The sequence below is a fragment of the Cottoperca gobio genome, chromosome 23 (genome assembly GCF_900634415.1).
Source record: "Cottoperca gobio chromosome 23, fCotGob3.1, whole genome shotgun sequence".
NCBI classification, from domain to species: Eukaryota; Metazoa; Chordata; class Actinopteri; order Perciformes; family Bovichtidae; genus Cottoperca; species Cottoperca gobio.
Window position 1 is genome coordinate 6,264,652 of NC_041377.1, and position 21,152 is coordinate 6,285,803.

The window sequence follows — 21,152 nt, forward strand, 5'->3', positions numbered from 1 at the left end:
ACAATACAGTGCAGCAGTATTGTGCTTTCACCTTAAGTAAGAGAAGACTTTTACGTCTTCTATTTATATTATATGAAAGCGATGTAGTTTGTGTGTATTATAATTTATTGCAGTGTGTCTCATATTGTATTGAGTGTGTCACCTTGCCCTTTTACTTTAGGTCCACTGCAGCTCTTTTGCTCACTACATGCTTACATCAGCCTATTACAAATGATGTCTTTAGCAGTCTGTGTGTGTATGTTTGCAAGTACAGGTGTGTATGTGCATGCCTTTGTGTTCACCCCCCCTCCCCTCCCCAGTCTATAATCCCCCTATGTATGTTTGTGGTAGCACAGGGGAATGGTTTAAATGAAGTGGACCAGTGCTCGGGGGCATGTTCACATTGACTCTGCCCCTCTGGAGCTGTGTGTGTGTGTGTGTGTGTGTGTGTGTGTGTATGTGAGAGTGTGTGTTGAAGACACGGACAGAAAACAAATCTCAGCAGTGTGCGACATGCTGATATAAATGTGCAGCTGCAGTTCTCATCATTTACGGTACATTAAAGCTTGGCCTTCTGAGTGTTTGGATACAAGCTGCTGTAAAAACATGCAGATATAAATGGGTAGGTCAGGTACACATGAGCACCTTCTAACCCAAGGATCTTTTTTTAGAAAGGCCAAAACCGGTCATGTCAATCTCCAAGTTTAGGTTGTGGTGAAGGTCCTCACACTTAATTTATATCTAAGTTCATAGCTGTGTAGTTGCAGTGTTGCAACCATTCAATCTATTCCTGATTTGTCAGAGTAGCATTTCATACAACAAGTTTTACCTCAAAATTAGGATTATGTTTCTGCACAAAAGTGGCAGCGTTGGATTTTAATTTCCCACCTTGCTCTTCAACACAGTTTTAAATGAAGTGAAGTGATATTGATGCATTTCCTCATAAAGCAGAAGACAAACTATGAAGTGGTTAGAGAAAACGATGAGGAAAAGAGGGATTGTAACAGGGAACACATCTACTTCCTGTGTGTGAATCTCTTGTTCCTGTCCTTGACACCTCTCGTTGCTCAGCAACTCGCCATGACAGCAAGTTGGCAGCTCCTCATTGGCTGCCAGTGTTAGTGGATCCTGTATTTTTGATTCTACGTGTAACTTTATGAAATGACAGAGATAAAGCAACAACCAACATCATCTTTATCTCTAATGCAAACCTGAATGAATTAAGTGCCGTGCGGAGTGGACAATGATATATCTGCAGGATCAAACCTGTGACCTGTGAACTACTTGATTATGCCTCCACTATATTCTTTTAGCCCAAATAGAAGACTTCCTAATGCTTTGGCTGTGATATTTATGAATTGAATTTGACTGAGTTTAATTGTTCAGGTTTAAAGAAATGTTCGACATGTCTTGGTTATATTATGGGCTTATATGTTTCATTGTCAACCTGCTACACATAATACTAATTATTTTATTTTAATGTTGGAAATCATATGTTGTTTTAACTCTTAAGGATAAGCTAAATCATGGAGACTAAACATTTTTTTCTTTCCCCATCCTTCTCTTACTTGCCATCTCTCTTCTTCAATTTCTACCTTCCTCTCCGTTCTGCCATAAAGTCCTGAGTGAAGATCCAAAGACTTCAGGTTCGGTCTCATCTGGATTTATTCATCTTCATCCATTAAGTCTTCTGTCCGTGGAGGTCGGTCCGGCGTTTCAAGCTGGACGGAGGAGAGACGAGTGGGGCCGAGGGCCCGGCCTTCGTGCTGCGACACAGAACTTCAAACCTCATTGAACATGCGACAGACAGCACGCCTACAGATCCCACGAGTCCCCGGGAAAAATGGGACACGCCCACCACTAGTTTTCCAACCAGTCACCTCAGCACCGCAGAGTGCCCCTCACACAATGGGGTGAGTATCTCGCACACACACACACACACACACACACACACACACACACACACACACACACACACACACACACACACACACTGTCATCTGGTTGGTCAGAGCCATGTGGCGCGGCATGGGTCTACTGGTCACACTCCCTCACATGAATAATGAAAAAGTTGTTAGGAGGGAGGTATAATATTCTGTAACTGATGCTGACCAGCAAAGTCTTTCTGTATATTAACAGAAGCATAAACATAAACACTGGAGTTTTTCCCCAAATCTGAACCAACACTTCTTGACCGTTGCATGAATAGGAATTGATTTTGCATTAGTATATTTGCAAAGCAGCCTGTGATACACGTGTAAACACACGGGCTCTCTCAAATGTTCTCTTGAAACAGGAAATGTGGTTTAAGCAGTCGACCACAGTCTGCTGCCTTTATGTGTGTACATGATAGGGTTCCATTTTTAAAGGCCTAATATCAGAAGGTAGCTTGAACACTCGAGCTAATAGAAGATAACTTGACCTCACTTTGAAAAGGAGCGTTCTAAAATGTAAGAACTGATTCAAGATTTTAAGTTGGTTCAGGAAGGTTTTGGGACGGCATGTGAGACAATGCAAAGCAGAAATAATGACGACGACGATGAGTCATTCTGCGCTGTAGTAATTAACAGTGCGTTATGATAGGTTGGCTCGGCCTCACCTGAGGTTCGGTTTTAGTTCCACCTCAAGTGGAAAGTGATGTGGATATTAAATGTGTGCGAGACTCACAGCCACTAAAAAATAAGCTTGTTATGTCTATATACAGACTTCTTCCTGGAAGGAAGGCAAACTCATTATCCAAAAATCTGTGTGATTAGCATCCCATGAAGGCAACCATCAAACAAGTTTGGCAGACATGTGTGCGTGCATGTCTGTGTACAGAGGACGCTGCCGGTCTGTTGTTCAGTGTGAAAGGCTATCGGCATTCAGCTGTAGAGCTGAAACACAATAGTGTTTGTGTGTGTGTGTATTGTGTCTGCTTGTGCGTGCCCTTTTTACCTGCTGTAACACAACACGGATACCTGAGAGGACGCTAGGGGCCCCATGCCGCAATCAGCGAGGGAAGGGTGTCTTCACACCCTACGGGCCGCTCTTTGAATCTTTCAGCGTTTTGTGTAGGTGTTCGAGTGTGCGGTTGGAGTTGGCATGACGCATCATATTTGCCACCAGATTGGATGGGATGCCTCTCTGTCTCTTAATTGCCATTTGATCTTAATTCTTTGTCTATTCATTGTATTCGCTACAGGGATGATCATCAGAGTCTGGTGTTTGCAAACAATCCCCGCCTGTTGAAACGTATCATAGTGATGCGTGTAAAATGAACACTTTAAAACCCTATAGTTTTCAGTTTATATCGGCATTGGTTATCTAAAGCTGCCAAACCAAACTATTGAGTGTCTTTTACAGATTAATTCAATTTATTTCATTAAAACTTGGAAGAATGTTTGATTGCATTAGCTTTAGGCGAGTGAGTTTGTGCTCATACAACTAATGAAAATGAGACCTTCAGCAGCGTTGAGAGAAGATCCTGCTGAGGACTAAAAATAGCCAAAGAACTCAACGAAGTGTGATAATGTTGTCCTCCTTTTTAAGAGTTTTATCAGAGAAACATTTTACAGATGCTTCAATGTAAACATGCAACTCAAACTATGAAACAAACATACTGGACACTCGGCTGCGGAATTTTATTAGCGAGGGAAATAACAATAAACGGCGAACAAATACCAGCGAACAATGCTTGCGATTTCTGGAACTTGGAGTCCTCTGCACATCCTCTCTTTGTGCCAAAGGTTTTTATTGCTTTCATGCATCGACACCCAGCCTCAGTTGCATCTCACATCCAGTTTCACGTCCTCTTATTGTACCAGTCATGAAAGTTATTCTAGCATTCTTGTTATCTTAAAGCCCTAAACCCTCGGACATTGTAGGGAGAAAAATCTGACCTCGTAACGCTGACATGCTGCTACACTGGAAGGGGGAAGTATGTAAGTTCATTATAGTTCCAATAACAAAATGGGAAAACAAGCCTTGTCAACTGAAAGAAGGTTCAGGGTTTGTATATCACATATTTTATTTAGCCTTTATTTATACAGGTTAAATAAATAGAAAATGTCTGCGGTAAATATATATGATATACAAACCCTGAACCTTTTTAAATAAAAGCAATGTTTGAAATTTGAAAATGAAGATCCTTGATTTAAGCCCTCCAACTGTGTTGCTTTGTTTACCATGCTAATACCGATTGTTCACGCCCTCCTCGTGGTCACGGGCAAGAACAGAGAGAACAGTTTGTCTTGTGACAGCTTTTCTTTTTAAGAGTCGGACATGTGCTCGTGTGTATTTGGAACACTGTGTCTGTTTTTGAAGGTCTGGGCGTCTTTGTCCCAAGAGAGCATTGTACATGTGTGAATCACATGTCTCCGTCTGTGCTGTGCAGGAGTTACGGTGTACAAGGGTGAGCGCTTCCCTCTTTGGCCCATTATAAATTGAGACTCTTCTGTCGTTAGTCCAAGGTTTCTGCTGTATTCTGGTTGGCTGGCAGCTATTTCCTGGAGCCCCACCCTCTACTGTACCAAACTGCCAGCATGTGACTTTGTTTACCTTGAGTTTAAAGTTCCATGTTTAGCTGGAAGATGGAAGATACTCCTTAAATGTCCCTCCTCCCTCATTTCCTTCTTAAACTTCTCTTCCACTGTAGAGCTCAGCAGAACTAATTAGAGCGGAAGATTGCACACACACACACAGTCTCAGGTGTGTGTGTGTGTACATGTGAAGAGTCGTTAGTCAGGCAAAAGTCATTAGCCAGGTCTACATACAGAATGGTTAATGAGTCCGAGGGGAGCTGGATATGTGTTTTCTAAGTAGAGAGGGAGAGATCGGTCTTTAGGGGCTTTTAAGAAAAGCTGCCTCGTTTAATCTTGAGCAGACCGGTGTCTTGAGGGATTTCCTTGTTCCCCTCTTGTTCTTCTGTCTTTATATCCTCCTAGATTAGTCCTGGGTGCTTTATCCATCATGGGTTTTGGTTTGGTTACTGTTGTGTTCAATACAATGCTAAATCTGTACTGTACTTTTTATTTTGACAAGTTATATATGGCCTAGTTTCCACAGTACACATTGAATTGAGTTATTTTCAAACGATACTAAACAAGGTCTAAAAATCTAGAAATGACTGTGACAATCCGTTATCATTATAATTTCTCTGCATGTTTGCTTCTTATGGCGCAGCAGTCAATGCTAGATTTGAATATGCCGTGTATTAAAGTGAATGATATGGACAATGTAAGGTTGGTAATACTTTGTTAATGTGTACGCAGTAAGAATTCTCTAAACTCTCCCTAAAGCCAAATGTTTACCTCGATAATAGACTTCCCTTTTCAACAGGTTGCGTATGTTATGATGAAATAGATTTCCGTATTCCTAAAGGTCCCCTCAGGCTTTTCCCGGGAAATCTTTTCCCTAGAAAACAGAGAACTGTTCTCTGCTGTATGAAAACAAGCGACATTACCCAACACATTTTGGCTCCGTGTCAGACGAGCAGCCCGCCTGCTTGCTCTGAAAGTTTTAGTCATTGATAATGAGCTGTTCTGTAGTGAGCTCTCAGAGCCGAGGTTGGACACTTCTTCTAAGGAATCCTTGACCACATACACACTTTCACACAGAGCGAAATTTGACTCCCTAAGCTTTGAGGTTGAGTCACATGTGGCAGAGATACTGCATTCGTACAAGTACATGTGTCTGGATGTACACACACTTCCAAGAACCGTAGCCTACTTCCCTCCTACAGTCCTCCTGTCTGTATCTTCTCTCTACGTTTAGATCTGATTACAGCAAATTCAGCGGAGCAGTTTACAGCCAAACTCTCTGCATCACCTGCTGCTGAACCTCAACGCTCTCACAGACTGCATTGAGTTTAGTGCAGCTGAACACATGTTCCACAGCACAAAATCTTTGTCAAGCTGGCAGCTGGTGTCATTTTTAGTATAGTTTTCCTGTGAATATCTGCAAACACCCTCAGCTTCCTCTTTACAGCACAACCCTCTGTGTTTCATGTAGGCAGTTAAATGCTATATGTGCAGCACAACAATTCTTGAGATCAAAGCAGAAAATCACTCTGTGGCAGATTTAATTTTAATAAAGAAGTGAGTTTACCAGACCTCCTAAAGCCTGCTGCTCAAATCAGCGGCTCAAGGCTACTTTAGCCCCCGCAAATAGCCTCCCCCCCCTTTTTTCTTTTTCAACCTTGGATGTTTTTCTGTATTCTTCTCACGATCATATAATGATTATTTTACGATCTCCACTTGCAGTAACAAGCTTTCTGTTTAAATGACACCAGCAGTACTTCATGTGTTGGTTTAGCACTAATAAAATAAGGCCATGTGATAACCATGTTAATCTAGTTCAGATTTTAAGTAATGTGATTTAGTTTCACGAGCACACTTTCTTTTTCTACCTGGTGTAGCGAAAACACAACGGTGTGACTGCACAGTAGACTCTAGTGGTTCAGTAAAAATGTGGTTTCCAGTGCGAAGGTGATCATAAATCACGTAAACGGGTTTGTAGGTTAAATGCTTCCCATCTATCTCCACCTCTATCTCCCTACCTGTGTTGCTTTCTTTTGCGTATTGTACGTGTTAACTAAGGCGGAGTGTATGGCACACTGTCCTCTATTCCAATCTGTCCTGAAAGCTTTTTGCGGTAGCTGCTGTCCTATTTCGCTGTGTGTATTTTGTGAAATGGCGGTGGGTATGTTGTGCGTATGGTGTGTATCTGAGTGTATCAACATGCTTCATGTAGAAAAGTGAGCCCAACATCATCTGTGCAGGTGTGATTGTGAGTGTATATGATTTAGTGATGGCATCTTGAGTACACCTAGAGGACACCTTGTTGTCTCTCACACACACACACACACACACACACACACACACAGGTATTCACACCCTTCAAGAATAACCTCACAATCCACAGCGAGGCTGGCAGCATCTGGATTTAAGCTTACACCTACATTACATGCATGCATGAGCGGTTTTTACTGACACACACACACAATGACTGCAGAGCACACGTGACTACTTGGCAGTCACCCAGATACCCTCTGCTCACATAGTATACTCAATCACTGACGCTTACACACACACACACACACACACACACACACACACACACACACACACACACACACACACACACACACACACACACACACACACACACACACACACACACACACACACACACACACACCGATGGCAGGAGTCACATTTATCTCAGCTTTGGAAACACTGGATTTATGAGAATGTGGTTTTACAATTACTCGCCGTCAGGTGTGTGTGTGTGTGTGTGTGTGTGTGTCCCTTTTTTAAAGGCTCTGTCACACATATCCGTATGACAGAAACGTATGCTGCCGTATACGAAATATTGGCAATAGGTTGATATAAATTAAGGGTAAGTTGTGATCGTTTGAAGGACGCAGACGATACGTCGAACACGCCAGACACACGGCCCTGTCACACAGTTCCTGTATGGTAGAAACATGCCGCCGTATATGAAAAGTAGCTCAAAGTGTGTCCAAATACGTCCAATTTACGTAGGTAAGTATTCACCCAGCGTAACACCGCCTGCTCTTAACGAATACTACTTATACCTTCCTTTATATCAACGTACACCAGCATGTTGCTGATATGTTGTACTATATTTACTACTGCCGCTGTATCACTGTTGTTGTTGTTGTTGTTGTTGGGAAGTAAACCTTTTGACTTGACAGCTTGTCTACCGTCGCCTCGTTTATACGCACGCCCACAATACGTCATATTTGTGTACACGTTATGCATTCGTTGGGTATTCGTCTGATACATTTTGTATAAGTAAGTGATGCGCTATCAATAGGTTAGACGTGCGTATCTGTATACGTTCACTTTTCCCATCCGATGAAGAGTTGGACATATTTGGACAGCATACGCTTCTGCCATACGGATATGTGTGACGGGGCCTTTACGAGCTGCAGACTGAGCTTCATCCCCATGCATGATTAAGCACAGACTGTACACTGGCACACGGGCAGAAGTCTGACTAACAAAGTCGGACTTTAGCAAGCTGAAAGTGTTGAGTGTCTAAAACACTTTGGAATGTGTGAGACATGTAAATGTCCACAGAAGAGACATTATGGTCATCACACACTCACACACACACACCAGCAGGGTTTTGCTGGTGGGTCTTTAAAATGGGTTAGTCGTGCATTATATATACAACAGGACTGCTTGCTCTTTCTGCCTTTCTTGTCTATCTTTGTCTATGCTTTCTTTTCTAATTTTCTCACTCTTGGCTCTCTTTTGTTCCCTCCCCCTCCTTCCACCTCGGGAGTAATAAAAAGAACAGGAAGCTTTTCTAATTACTTTCTTTCAGCAGAACGTGGCCGGTGTGTGTGTGTGTGTGTGTGTGTGTGTGTGGTCAAGAGTGTGTGTCTGTGGTCAAGAGTGTGTGTCTGTGTTGGCGTTAGAGAAATCTATATTGTGTGTTCACAGCGCGTCTTTGTTGCGTGGGCAGCACAATATACATTTTGTCCAGATGAATCCACACATCAATGTTTTTTTTCTTCAAAATGTCAAATGACATAATCTGAGAGGTTGAAATCACTCATGCGTTAATGCATATGATACTATATTGTACATTATACATACTATTGCAGGGGGTTACAGGTACACAATCTGTTTTTAAGGGCGCATAAGTCAAAATGGTTATGAACCGCTGCTTTAATGTCAAATAAAGAAAACTACGGTCTTAAACCACCGTTTAAGACATGTTGTGCATGGTCACTAAGTATTATAATTGGGAAAGCTGGAGAATACTGTAAACGTGTGCACCTTGTAGTTCAATAAAAAGTGTGACACGATCATTATCTGATCAAGTTCATTGCTCTCATGTAATTTAAACTTGACTCCCAGCCCTGCCGCCGAATGAGCTCTGTATTGACTACACAAGAAATGACGTACTCTTCTTCACTTGGTGCATTGAGGTGACTGTTTCTGTTGTCACTGGTCAGCAGCAGATTATGCAAAATGATCACTGATAACCCTGCAAGGAAGAACTATTGTCATGTTGAATTTCATTTGCATGTGAGAGCAGAATCATGCAAACTGGGAATCAATACAATCACACAAGTGTCTGGAGTGAATATCATGTGCTTGTAGAAGGTTGAAGTTAAAGGTGAGACATCGATCTCCAGTCCCTCTTCACTTCATACGTGTAACAACGATGAAATACCTCCAAGGAATTAAAATTCAGACACTTCTGGGTGTCATAAAACAGCCAGTCCTCTAAAATCACTCTTTCCTAACTATGTGTTTGTTTGTTTTCTTGTCAGAGGGTCCCAGAGAGCGATGACGAGAGAAGAAAAACTGAAGAGGATGACCGAAGAACGGAAGGAGAGGAGAAGGAGGAGGAGGAAGAGGATGAGAAGAGCAGTGATGAAGGTTTCATGGGAATGACTCCGCTGCTGCAGGCTCACCATGCCATGGAGAGGATGGAGGAGTTTGTACACAAGGTAAAGAACACACGGCCCTAACTTATCTGGCGGGTGGTGATGGCCTAGTGGTACGGCTTCCAAATACAACAATGGTTGTGAGTTCAATACCAGGCTGCCACCGTTGTACCCCTGAGCAACGTATTTAACCCTGAGCTGCTCCAGGGGGACTGTCCCTGTACTTAGTTCTCTGTAAGTCGCTCTGGATAAGAGCGTCTGCCAGGTGATCTGTAATCTCTACGGACGTTTTAGAGCACCACACCTTCAAAACCCACTACATTTGGTAATCTTCCCAAGTGCGATGTTTGTTCTACCAAGGCGCTTTTATAATAACATTCAATAAAACCACATAGTAAAAGAAACCAATAAAGACACAATGAAGACAGAGTTCTGTGTGCTGGGGTTTATCATTCAAAGAATGTTTTTATCTCTTATACAGAATATTGTTTCATGAGTCTGGGCGCTTTCCAAACTGGAACATCAAGCAGTTCAATAGTGATAAGAGTTTCACAAGGTAGTTTGAGAGTGCAAAGTTAATAAAGAAACGTGTGGCATTATTCTTTAAATGGAAATGAACAAGTAGGGCAACATTTATTTACACCATTTGACCTTGATACCGTTCATTTGACTCTACACACACTCGTGATCACACACTCTACTCCCCTCTTACACACACACACACACACATCCTATTTAAAGGACATTCAGTAAACAACCAGCTGCTTCTCATAAAGGACAATTTGATTGGAGTCATTAACGTTTTCTATTCACCCCAGCACTCAGGTTGTTTTTCTAAACTTGTGATGTTTCTATCTGTGTCTTTAATTAACCAATCAGGTGTGGGAAGGCCGGTGGCGCGTCATGCCTCACGACGTGCTCCCCGATTGGCTGAAGGACAACGACTTCCTGCTTCACGGCCACAGGCCACCCATGCCTTCGTTCCGCGCCTGCTTCAAGAGCATCTTCAGAATCCACACAGAGACGGGAAACATCTGGACACATCTGCTAGGTAGTACACATAACGGGATCATGTGCCCTTACAGTCTCTGTTAGAATTAGTTGGATTTTTGTTTTGCCTGCTTTGGTTTAAAGTTATTTGTTGTGTCTACAATTGGTTTAAGCCAAAGCATCCATTTTTCCTTTTGAAGAGGCAGTTTAGTGTCTTCTGACTTAGAAACAACTGTGTGAGTGTCTGCTCCCCCCTAGTGGTTAAACAGAGGTACTGCACCAACAGGCCTTTGTGATTTGAGTGAGATGTGTAAATAGTGAATACTATTGATGCTACTTATCTTGTTTTTGTCTTTACCTTTGCTTTAATTGGTAAATTCTGATCTATATGTGACGGCAGCATTTGTAGTTATTTATCTTTATTTAATATTTAATTTTCACTGTGTCTAATGTCTCTCCTTGTCTCTTGCTCTCTCTCTGCAGGCTGTTTGTTTTTCCTCTTCCTGGGTCTGATGTACATGTTCAGGCCCAACATGTCATTCGTGGCTCCGGTCCAGGAGAAGGTGGTGATCGGGATGTTTTTCCTGGGAGCCATTCTCTGCCTCTCCTTCTCCTGGCTCTTCCACACAGTCTACTGCCACTCTGAGGGCGTCTCCAGAGTCTTCTCCAAGTAAGACGCGCCATCCTGCAAACGCACAGATGACACTATCTAACATTGTACAGCAGGAAAAATGTCCTTAAAGCTCAAATAAATAAAAATCATGTCTGTAATCATCCTCTCGGTGTTGTCCCGTGTCTAGGTTGGACTACAGTGGGATCGCCTTCCTGATCATGGGCTCGTTCGTCCCCTGGTTGTACTACTCGTTCTACTGCTCCCCTCAGCCTCGCTTCATCTACCTGATAGTGGTGTGCATACTGGGATTGTCCGCCATCACCGTCTCCCAGTGTGACTTCTTCGCCACGCCGCAGTACAGAGGAGTCAGAGCAGGTGAGATGGTGCCAAGATGCATATCTTTAATTCATTCATTCCTTGGAGTATCTTTAATGTTACCCTATAACGTGAGTACAGTAGGTCAGGGTTGTGTTAATAGCTTGCTGCGTTGCCCCCAAGTGGCCAAAAATTTATTATTTTACTACAATTATTCACAACGTCTCCCCCCCTCTGTCTGTGTTTAGGAGTGTTTGTGGGTCTGGGTCTGAGCGGCGTGGTTCCCACTCTGCACTTTGTCATCAGCGAGGGTCTGATCAAAGCGACCACCATGGGTCAGATGGGCTGGCTGCTGCTCATGGCGACGCTCTACATCACTGGAGCCTGTCTGTACGCCGCTCGCATCCCTGAGAGGTTCTTCCCTGGCAAGTGTGACATCTGGGTAAGTGACTAACAAATACACACACATGCCACAAAATATTAAGGACGCATTCTCTAAAGCAATGCCAAAGAAGGAGCGTCGCTCTTTGTGTCACCCTGTTTTCTCTCCAACACATTTAATTGACTCTATTTCTCTCTGTCTATCGTCCTCTCTCTTCCCTAGTTCCACTCCCACCAGCTGTTCCACATCTTGGTGGTCGCAGGAGCTTTCGTTCATTTCCATGGCGTCTCCAACCTGCAGGAGTTCCGCCACAAGGCAGGGGGGGGCTGTGCGGAGGACGACACTCTCTAACGCACACACTGACTCAGTCGTTCACTCACACACATTTTACGGGGAGGCACTGGTTCCCATAATTTGCACAGAATTACACACGCACACACACACACACACACAAAACATAACAAGACATGAACACGCGCTCTCCCCCTAAACTGAAGACCGGCGTGACTTGTCTGGTGTGTGTCCGTGTGCATAATACACAGGATGGCCTCCCAGGGGGTGCTATTAAAACTGACTGACGAGGGTTTTTATTCTCTGTCTGTCTGTCTGACTATCTGTCTGTCCATCTCGTCTCCTCTGGCTCTGTTGCTTCGATTTATAAAACCACTCAAACGGTGTGTTTTATAAACCAGTTTCTGCTCTTTCCAGGAAGTATCTCTGTTTGTGTGGTCGGGAGGCGAGGCTTTCAAAACCTCCCTTCATTAATGCTACGTTTTCTTCTGTGTTGAGTTCTGACGTTTAAGAGTTTGATGCTTTTGATTTGAAAAGGAAGCATAATTGTGGCTTTTAAAAAAAAAAAAAACGAAAGACATTTTGGGGTGTTTTTTGATGAATCCTGTTTTCTATGTCAAACTTTAATTCAATTATCAAAAAAAGAAAAAGAATTGAGTGGCTTTATTCCGTGATTGTGAAGGTTGCAGGGTGAGATGATGGGAAGTGGGTTAATAATCACTTTTAAAGTAAAAAAAAAAAAGAAAAAAACGTTTTCCATGTAAATAAGATTTCTAAATTTTGGGTTATAGATTTGTATGAAATGTATATGAAAAAAATCAAAAAAAAGTTATAACATGATGGCAAGAATAAATAAAAATGTTAGATGTATCCACTAAAGACGACGAGGAGAGGTGTTCTACCAGCTCTAGCAGCGAGGTACAATGGTGTGAATAACACTATAATACCGCGGTCGAAGGGAAGCGCTTCAAAAACGTCATGTAGTCTGTATATGCAAGGATGACAGGTGGAGGCAAGGTTGAAATATACAGCACAACATCTGAATCTTATCAAACAAACAGTGACTTTAAAACTTGCTGGCGTTTTGTCTCCAGTGCAGTGGGAAGTGACACTTTTCTGACCTAAAAACCTTAAAAATATAAGCGAGGAGACAGCGGAGCGACTCGTCCTCTCCTCCAGTTTTCTCCCCACTTTTGTGTTGACCCCTGTGCACTCATGTTTGTCAAGCATCACAGAGCCGGAGCACAGATCTCAAATCGGGCCTCATGAATAAAACGTTCTCATGTGAACATTTGTGCTTAAAACCAAATCTAAAGTCAAAACTATGATGTATAAAAGAGTCCTCTTTGATATGTAGCCATTTCCATGTATCTTCTCTGATATATGTCTAAAGATAAAAGTAAGTTCCATGCCAATAAAATAAGTTTATTCTTTTCTATGACATGCCCTTAAATGACTTGTTAAAACATATCAAGGATAACTTGGAAGATATTTTTTATAAACAAGACCCCAGAGTCATACACCGAATTTTGGTAAAACTGCAGTATAATTACAGTACAGATGCAGTTCATTGCCCTTTGGATACCGTGTCTTAAAACATGTTTTTCTTTTTGATTGGATTGCATTTTAATTTATCCACTGCTGTTTTTGGAATTATTATTTAAAGCTTTAATTTCTCTTTTTTTTTCTTTTCTATTATTTATCAATGGTTTCTTTGATTTAAGCCAGAGATCATGTGAGGTTAGGGGAGAGAGGCCCAACGTACCAAGTCTCTCGCCCTACAAATAGCAAAGAAAAGATCATAACGTTAACGACTTAAAGGGCACATGATCTGCCTCCGATATGGAGACTTGGAGATTAAAACAAAGTGAACTTTTGTGTCTTTTTCTGGCAATACCAAAATCTTGCTCCTGCACAATGGAAACACTTAAATTCTGAGCTTATCATAAACTATGTCTATGACTGTTTCAAATTTAGGTTTGTAAGTTTCTATTTGATGGCAGCTTTTTCTGACCAGGAATTTGAACACAATTTCTCAGTTTTTCTTTTCTTCATTCTGTTTTTCTATCTATCTGCTATCTACTTTATAATTTATTTTCTCTTGGGGAGTGCATTTTGTCTGTTGAAGCACACATTCCTTTCTGATGGGGAGTGTTTGATTGCAATAGACCTTTATATCTGCTGTATTGTTCTAATAAAAAGGTTTTTTGAAACTGTCACTTTGTCTTGTTAGTGGTTAGTATGTGCACCGCACTGAAACATGACATAAAAGTACTTGATATAATAAGCTTGTCACTTGGACTTTATTCCTCTTATGTTTAGTTAAATAGCTAATTATTTTTAATAATCATAATGATTTTTTAAAAAGCAGTATTTGCTTTGAGATTACTTACATTTTTATAAACAGAATCTTTGTTTTTTTTATTGTACTGTATACATTTGTGTAGTAGGCCAATTAAATATATATAATATATAATACTATGTATAGATTTCAAGTGCTTTTCTTTTCTTATTGTGAACCTCTTTATTGACAATTTTTTCCTCAGTTACTTCTTTCCAAAAGATGTGTATGTTTTACTTTAATAACTGTATTTAAAATTAGATAATTTTAAAACAAAAATAATTTGAATTACACTAGGGACAGTTGTCTTTTCTGTAGTTAAAATACAGTAATACAATCAAGCAAGAAATTCTGATCAGCTCACAGAACATGAAAATTCAATGTACAGTATCTCATACAAAATGTGTAATTGGTCAGTATAGTATGTTATTAAAATAAAAGTCGTATAGTATACCATAACAGTGTAGGCCCCTGCTCAAAGTGGACGCTTAATTCAGATGCATGTCAATGATTGGATGAAGTGGGTTCATTGATTGGCTGGTCTGGATGAAGTGGGTTCATTGATTGGCTGGCCTGGATGAAGTGGGTTCATTGATTGGCTGGTCTGGATGAAGTGGGTTCATTGATTGGCTGGTCTGGATGAAGTGGGTTGGGCTTGTGTTGGTAGCCGGGAGCATTATGTGGAACACCTGTGGGGCGGATAAAGTTGAGAGCACGTCTGTAGAAGAAGCAGGTCGGTGTTGTAACCTCTCCCTTTGGTATAGTTTCGGTTTTTAGTTTCATTTACGTTGAAATATATTGTATATTAAAACTGGAAACGTGAAGCAGTGCACGCGCTTGAGCTCGAGACACAGCGATAGCAAACTGAGGTTCCACCACTCTACGTTCATCCTCGCCATCCAGGTAAACTAACACACTCACTTCCGGTGTATAGTATACCATGAAATTGTTTTACAATTTTTTTATAGAATAGTATGCCATAAAACAATATGATAAAGTCAAGGTATATTATGCCATAAAATAATACAAATAAAAACAAGTCGTAGTATAATATGCTATAACAAATGTAATTAAAATAGTCACGGTATATCCATAGGTCATTAAAATATATAAACAAATATTAATAGTATAGTATGCCATGAACATGTCAGTAATAAAAGTAAATAATCAAGTTATAGTATGCCATGAAAATGTCAGTAATAAAAGTAAATAATCAAGTTATAGTATGCCATAAAAATACGATAAAATCATAGCATAGCATGCTATTAAAATATGTAAAAACAAAGTCATAGTATGCCATAAATAATGTGATAAAAAAATATCAAGGTATATCATGCCATAAAAATATGAGTCATTATGTTATGCCATTAAAAAAAAGTGATAGCATAGTATGTCAAAGATATGATTAAAATAAATAATAATAAGTCGTAGTATTGCATACAAGTATAATACAAAAAGTATAGTATGCCATTAAAATGTTTAAAGTCATAGTATAGTATGTCATAACAATTACATAGAATAGTATGTCAAACTAAATGTCATGGTATAGTATGCCATGACAATGACATTAACAAAGTAATTGAATAATCATAAAGTCATAGTATAGTCTGCCATTAAAGAAGTGATAGCATAGTAAAATACAATTTAGTTATAGTATTTAAAATGTAAAACATTTTGTATAGTTTGCCATTAAAATGTATGTATTAAAAAGTCATGTATAGTATGCCATGCAAATGTCAGTCATAAAAATGATTTGAATAGTATGCCATAAGTATCATGATAAAGATTTAGTATAGTATGTCATAATTCATTAAAAATATTATAAAAGTTCATATTGTAGCATCAATTCCTGTGTTGATTTGACTCTTTAAACTGTGCTGTGTAATTACATTAACCCCCCACCAACCATGTCTTAGGATAAAACGTTATATTGACAAGTGGATACTGAAAACAATGTGTCAACATCCATTTATTTTTATTATAAAAATGTAGACCTTGTGGACAGACCAGTTCACAAAAAAAAAAATCTAAATATTCAGACTCTTTGAAAACAGAATCACAACATAGAGTCCTTTACCTAGATTCATCTTCATACATACATTTCAAACTTATTTGTTCCTTTTAAAAACACAGTAAAACGTGCCCCTGCTTTCTAACGAGCGTGAGAAACATTTACAAATGAACAAAAAGCACACAATAATACACTTAAAGTATTTCCAAAGGGAAACAAATATATTTTAAAGCATAATGCTGCAAATACATTCTTTTTTCCAGCAGAGACAAACAAAAACAAACATTACAATAAGCACTTTGGTTTTCCCCCCGTAAACAAACTGAAGATGATTACTTTACTTTATTTGTATAAATAAAGTTAGTCAAACGCTAACTCGTTAACTGAGGCAAATACAGAATTCTTATCACATTTAAGATGGTTTCTGTGGGTATGATAACTTCATGTACCGAGTGGGATTTTGTGAATTGTCGATACAATATTCTTAAGTTCAGAGCTAGCATTCGCTTGAACAGCAAACATGTACTGTGTCAAGCAGGTGAGGTACAAAAAAAATCTCTTGACGTTGAAACAAAACGTAACTTCTATTCTTTAAATCTATCTTTAAAGTGCAAATCTTCATTTCACGTTCAGACCTGTTTTAACTGCAGTGTTTAGAAACGTGTGACAGGCAGAGAGGCTAACTGACTTTCACTTTTGATCACTGTCAAAAGTCATGCACATGAATCTATCGTCTAATCATCTCTGGGAGTTTATCAAATTCTATACAAATCTCTAAACTAATTGACATGAAGGAACGGTCTATTGTTGGCCGACACAAACTGATAGTTCAGGAGCTAAACGCCTCGTGCTGTTCTGGTGTGCAGGATGCATCATCGACTCCTGGCGTCACGTGGTCAACACAGAAGATTCCTCCTTTTTGTCAGATGACCTCCAATAAGCTGAATAAATAAGTGTTTTTTTTTTACTCATTCACTGTTTTCTATAGATTAGACATCAGATAGTTTAATCTTTAGGGAACTTATAAATCTGTGTCATTTTGCGTCAAGTTTATTTACAAGTTGTCATTTTCAGATTTATACAAAATATGTGTTTCCTTGTTGGCCAATATTATAGAGCAAAAATGTCACACTCGGTTAAAATGCTAAAAGGAGACAAAAAAAGATACTATGCCACTTACTTAGATACTTCCGGGTAATTTCGCTCGGTTACTTCCGAAGCAATAAAAAGACTATTTGACCGCGGCCCGTCTGAGACACATCTGTGTACATTTACACAGAAACGACATGTGACTCAGATCTAAGCAGATAAACAAGGAAGTGATCTTATGTTTACTAACTAGCTTCACATGCAGGGAAAAGGCCAATGTCCAAGCAAGTCATTTTAACCAGATAATCCGTGTGATTACCTGCAGTACACATGTAATACTAGAAATACTGTCAAACCCACTGATCTGGGTCATGACATTTAAAACTCCTTAAAAAACAAAACGATTGTCAGGTTTCTGTTAAATGTCATATTTCTGATTGTTTTTTTGCAGCGCTGATGTCGTCTGGCATTTCACCTCTCCCCGGTAAGAACGAAACACGGAAACAATGGTCTCAGGTGAGCCAGCAAAATAACAACTTTACCTGCAGATGAATTATTTTTTAAATAACTCTTGAGTGGTATGAATAGGTATTAGGTTATTTTATCAAATGTCAGGAATTACAGCATATGTATCTTTAATTTCAGTGCACCAATGCAGCCAAATATGAAATAATACCGCAACTGTAGTTTTATGAGGACATACTGTGGTTTGAAGCATCTTTAATAAATTCATTTATCAAAATTTAACCGGTTGCCGTTAAACTAGAGACCAACAAAGTTGCTGGACTGTTTTTTTGTAACACACTTTAAGGTCGTAACGGTTTGAAACTTTTTACTTAATATATGGAATTTTCAGTTTAAGCAAATAAAACACAAAAATAATTGTTGTCCCATCGGCAGCTCAATACTTTGCCTTCAAATACGTGAACGAGCTGAATGAAAACTGAACTGTTGCAAATGCAGCTGAGAACGTAACCATCATGTTAAACATATGTTATGCTTAATAATAATAATACTAACACTTTTTGTAGACAAGTAAAATATAGCAAAAATGGAACGACCTACAGCTCAAAATAAAAACACTGAGTGGGTAAATAAATAGTTTTCGAATTGCACAAAGTGAGAACGTTGAAGGTGAAGCACTCCGATATGTCGAGACCGACGTTCAGTCTTTCAGTCAGTGAGAGTGAAGGTCACGCCGTTTCTGTTCACTGTCACGATTTAATCTTCCACAGCTGTGAAGAGGAAGAAAAACAGGATTCATATACATGTAATGTGTGTGTACAAAGTACAAAGTAAAATTACAAATTTTAACTAAATTATGTTGAGTAGTTAAAGAGTTGTGTGTGTGTGTATCCACTTATGACTGACATGGCGTGACTTTAAACTGGCACTTACCTTCAGGTTAAATCCTAACAGGTCAGATATGACTCCCGACACGGCGGACAGGATGACCACCTGGGTGATGTTGTAGAGCAGAGGGTTCATAGTCAAACCATACAACCTGAAAGGAGTATCCAACTCCTGGGGAGGGAGAGAGAGAGAGAGAGAGTTAAGATTATGAGGTGTATTTGAACAAAAAGAGTTCTGCCTCAACTGTCAGAGTGTACAGAATAATTAGGGATAACAAAATGTAGTTTTAAAAACGGTACCTTGAGCAGTTTGGTAGCCAGTTTTAAGACATTGTTCACCAGTGTCAGCTCCTCTTTCTTGTTTGGCTTTTTCTCCATCTTCAGATACAGGTTGATCTGTGAAACACGCAATGGATCACCGTCAGTGTTTGAAGACGCGTCTGCTGTGTGGTTATGCATTATTGTCTGTGTGTACCTGTTCGGTGAGCAGTATGGAGGTGTTGCTGTACTTCTTGCTGGTCTCGGAGCCTAGAGTGACGAACCTGAGCAGGAACAGAGACAGACTGGAGCACCAGATCACCAGCTCCCAGTTATAGTGACACTCCAGGAACGTTTCATGGATGTGGAGCAACTGGAGGAAGAGAGGCAAGCACACTATTCAGTCTTAGGCAACACGCTTTCTAATTCATTTAAAGCTACTATGTGTAGAATAAAAAACTAATTTAGGTGCCTCCCAGCAGTAGTATTAAAAAAAGACAGCAATGCACTAAGGCTACATCCACACAATACGTTTTCATTTTATAAATAATCTCCATTACGTACACTGGGAAGGAGAGAACGCTGCTGGTCATGGGAATTGTCTCTAATAGCTCCTGTGCATGTAGGCAGTATAATTGAACAGCTTCTAGCATAGACAAGGTCAACAACACAGTCACTGCGCTGCCAGAATAAATAGAATTGGCATTGGAAATAGAAACGGAACGTATCGAGTTCAAAATAAATGTGTCTGTGACATATTCTAGACATTGAAACTGTAGTTGTGTTGCTGGTATGTGATCATAACTATTACCTGGGCACAGCAGATGAAGACAACAGACAGAGTGAGCAGGAAGGCAGATGACACGATCACATCCACTGAACGCTGAGGGCCTCGTCTCTGCAAAGGCATCAGTACGGAGTTACACTCAGTTTCTGTGTCTATACATTTCAGTCATACAGATGTATGTGCCAACTCCCAAATGAACAGAGAATTTCATAAATAGAAATGTTGAAAAAGCATTTAACGTGGATGTAAATGTTTCCAGTTAGACACAGCGCATGCTCTTAAAGTGAGAGGCTGAACTTCTTCTCCAGCTACACAACAGTGCATCATCAGTGACGTACTTTGAGGTAGGAGCGCAACGACAGCCACATCTTGATGTTCTGAACTTTCTTCAGTCTAAAATGTGGGACTTCAGACTTCCTGGCTCGGCGGGCTGAAGTCAGGTGACCAAACAGCTTGGCAAACAGTAGCCTCTGAAACACACATGACCATTAATACGTTTGATCAGAACAGAAAGATCTAACTAAGCGTCATGCCAACTAAAGAAACTCTTGCAGTGTCACCGTTAAAAAATAGTTTTATCGTCTCACCTGTTTGTAGGTCCTCTCAGCGACACTGAGCAGGAAGAAGAAGAGCCATATAAGGCAAACACGCACCAGGAAGCTGAGTGTTACCATGGTGATGACCAAGGCATCGGATCCAGACCCGCCCCCCAGAGCCACAGACAGCAGCTCATTGGGTGAGAGCGACATCAGCTGATCAAAGTCACGGTACTGAGCAAGCCTGCAGGAAACGGATGAGAGGAAACCAACATCATTTATAAAAAAAAAAAAAAAATTATAAATTCTCCAGTCCATTTCTTTCCACGTTATTTGACTCTTTTTAGAGTTAATTAAAAGCATTAATTATTTAAAAAGGGATTCCCGCAAATTTAAGATATTGAGAGGACGTATGTTGTAGCAGCAGTACCTGTACACAAAAGGTGTGAGGCCAAGCGTCACTGAAACCAGGTTCCCAAACACCTGGTACCCAATACCAGGAGTGTAGATGTTCACCTGTGTAGGGAAACACTGAAATAAGTAGATATTTCTTTCTCGTAGACAAAGTAAAACATTAAATGTATGTAGGAATTGTCACTCACTCTGTTCATGATCATACCGCTGATCTCCAGGACGGACATGTCGGCCTTCTTACACTCATTTCCCTCCCACACTATGGCACTCACTCTCTCCAAGCCGGGGTGAGAGCTGTGCAGCCAGGGAGCGTGACCCTGAGGGAGGAAAACATACGCAACATTGTTATCGACCCGTCTGTTTACTGCAACGTTTTGCTCTG

The 21,152-nt window shown here is 40.3% G+C and overlaps 2 protein-coding genes and 1 long non-coding RNA gene across 5 annotated transcripts in view; 2 read left to right on the top strand and 1 right to left on the bottom strand.

Annotated features, from left to right (window-relative positions):
* Nucleotides 1-597: 597 nt before the first annotated feature.
* Nucleotides 598-14,198, top strand: adipor2 (adiponectin receptor 2). Its single transcript, XM_029462512.1, has 8 exons — nucleotides 598-601; nucleotides 1,666-1,892; nucleotides 9,275-9,454; nucleotides 10,271-10,442; nucleotides 10,865-11,051; nucleotides 11,182-11,369; nucleotides 11,558-11,751; nucleotides 11,914-14,198. Exons 1-8 carry the CDS (start codon nucleotides 598-600, stop codon nucleotides 12,040-12,042), a joined length of 1,281 nt encoding a protein of 426 aa, XP_029318372.1. The 3' UTR covers nucleotides 12,043-14,198.
* An 841-nt stretch (nucleotides 14,199-15,039) lies between these two features.
* On the top strand, nucleotides 15,040-19,266 carry LOC115028258 (uncharacterized). The gene is made up of 3 exons (XR_003834549.1): nucleotides 15,040-15,226; nucleotides 17,875-17,907; nucleotides 19,160-19,266. It is a non-coding gene; the product is annotated as an uncharacterized LOC115028258 (long non-coding RNA).
* Nucleotides 16,273-21,152, bottom strand: part of LOC115028256 (putative homeodomain transcription factor 2) — a 34,850-nt gene continuing 29,970 nt past the window's right edge. For all 3 annotated transcript variants that reach the window (XM_029461897.1, XM_029461898.1, XM_029461896.1), the window contains 9 exons: nucleotides 20,959-21,087; nucleotides 20,787-20,872; nucleotides 20,408-20,600; nucleotides 20,159-20,290; nucleotides 19,845-19,931; nucleotides 19,251-19,406; nucleotides 19,076-19,171; nucleotides 18,822-18,947; nucleotides 16,273-18,658 (listed from right to left, as the gene is read on the bottom strand). In XM_029461897.1, coding sequence (XP_029317757.1) covers nucleotides 18,638-18,658; nucleotides 18,822-18,947; nucleotides 19,076-19,171; nucleotides 19,251-19,406; nucleotides 19,845-19,931; nucleotides 20,159-20,290; nucleotides 20,408-20,600; nucleotides 20,787-20,872; nucleotides 20,959-21,087 — 1,026 coding nt within the window. In that variant the 3' untranslated portion in view covers nucleotides 16,273-18,637. The remainder of the gene's footprint in view (nucleotides 18,659-18,821; nucleotides 18,948-19,075; nucleotides 19,172-19,250; nucleotides 19,407-19,844; nucleotides 19,932-20,158; nucleotides 20,291-20,407; nucleotides 20,601-20,786; nucleotides 20,873-20,958; nucleotides 21,088-21,152) is intronic.

What these genes read in the sequence shown, in the direction of transcription:
- adipor2 (XM_029462512.1), top strand. An exon ending in GTACAGAGGAGTCAGAGCAG is followed by an intron (nt 11,370 to 11,557) that starts GTGAGATGGTGC and finishes GTCTGTGTTTAG; the next exon opens with GAGTGTTTGTGGGTCTGGGT. An exon ending in CTGGCAAGTGTGACATCTGG is followed by an intron (nt 11,752 to 11,913) that starts GTAAGTGACTAA and finishes TCTCTTCCCTAG; the next exon opens with TTCCACTCCCACCAGCTGTT.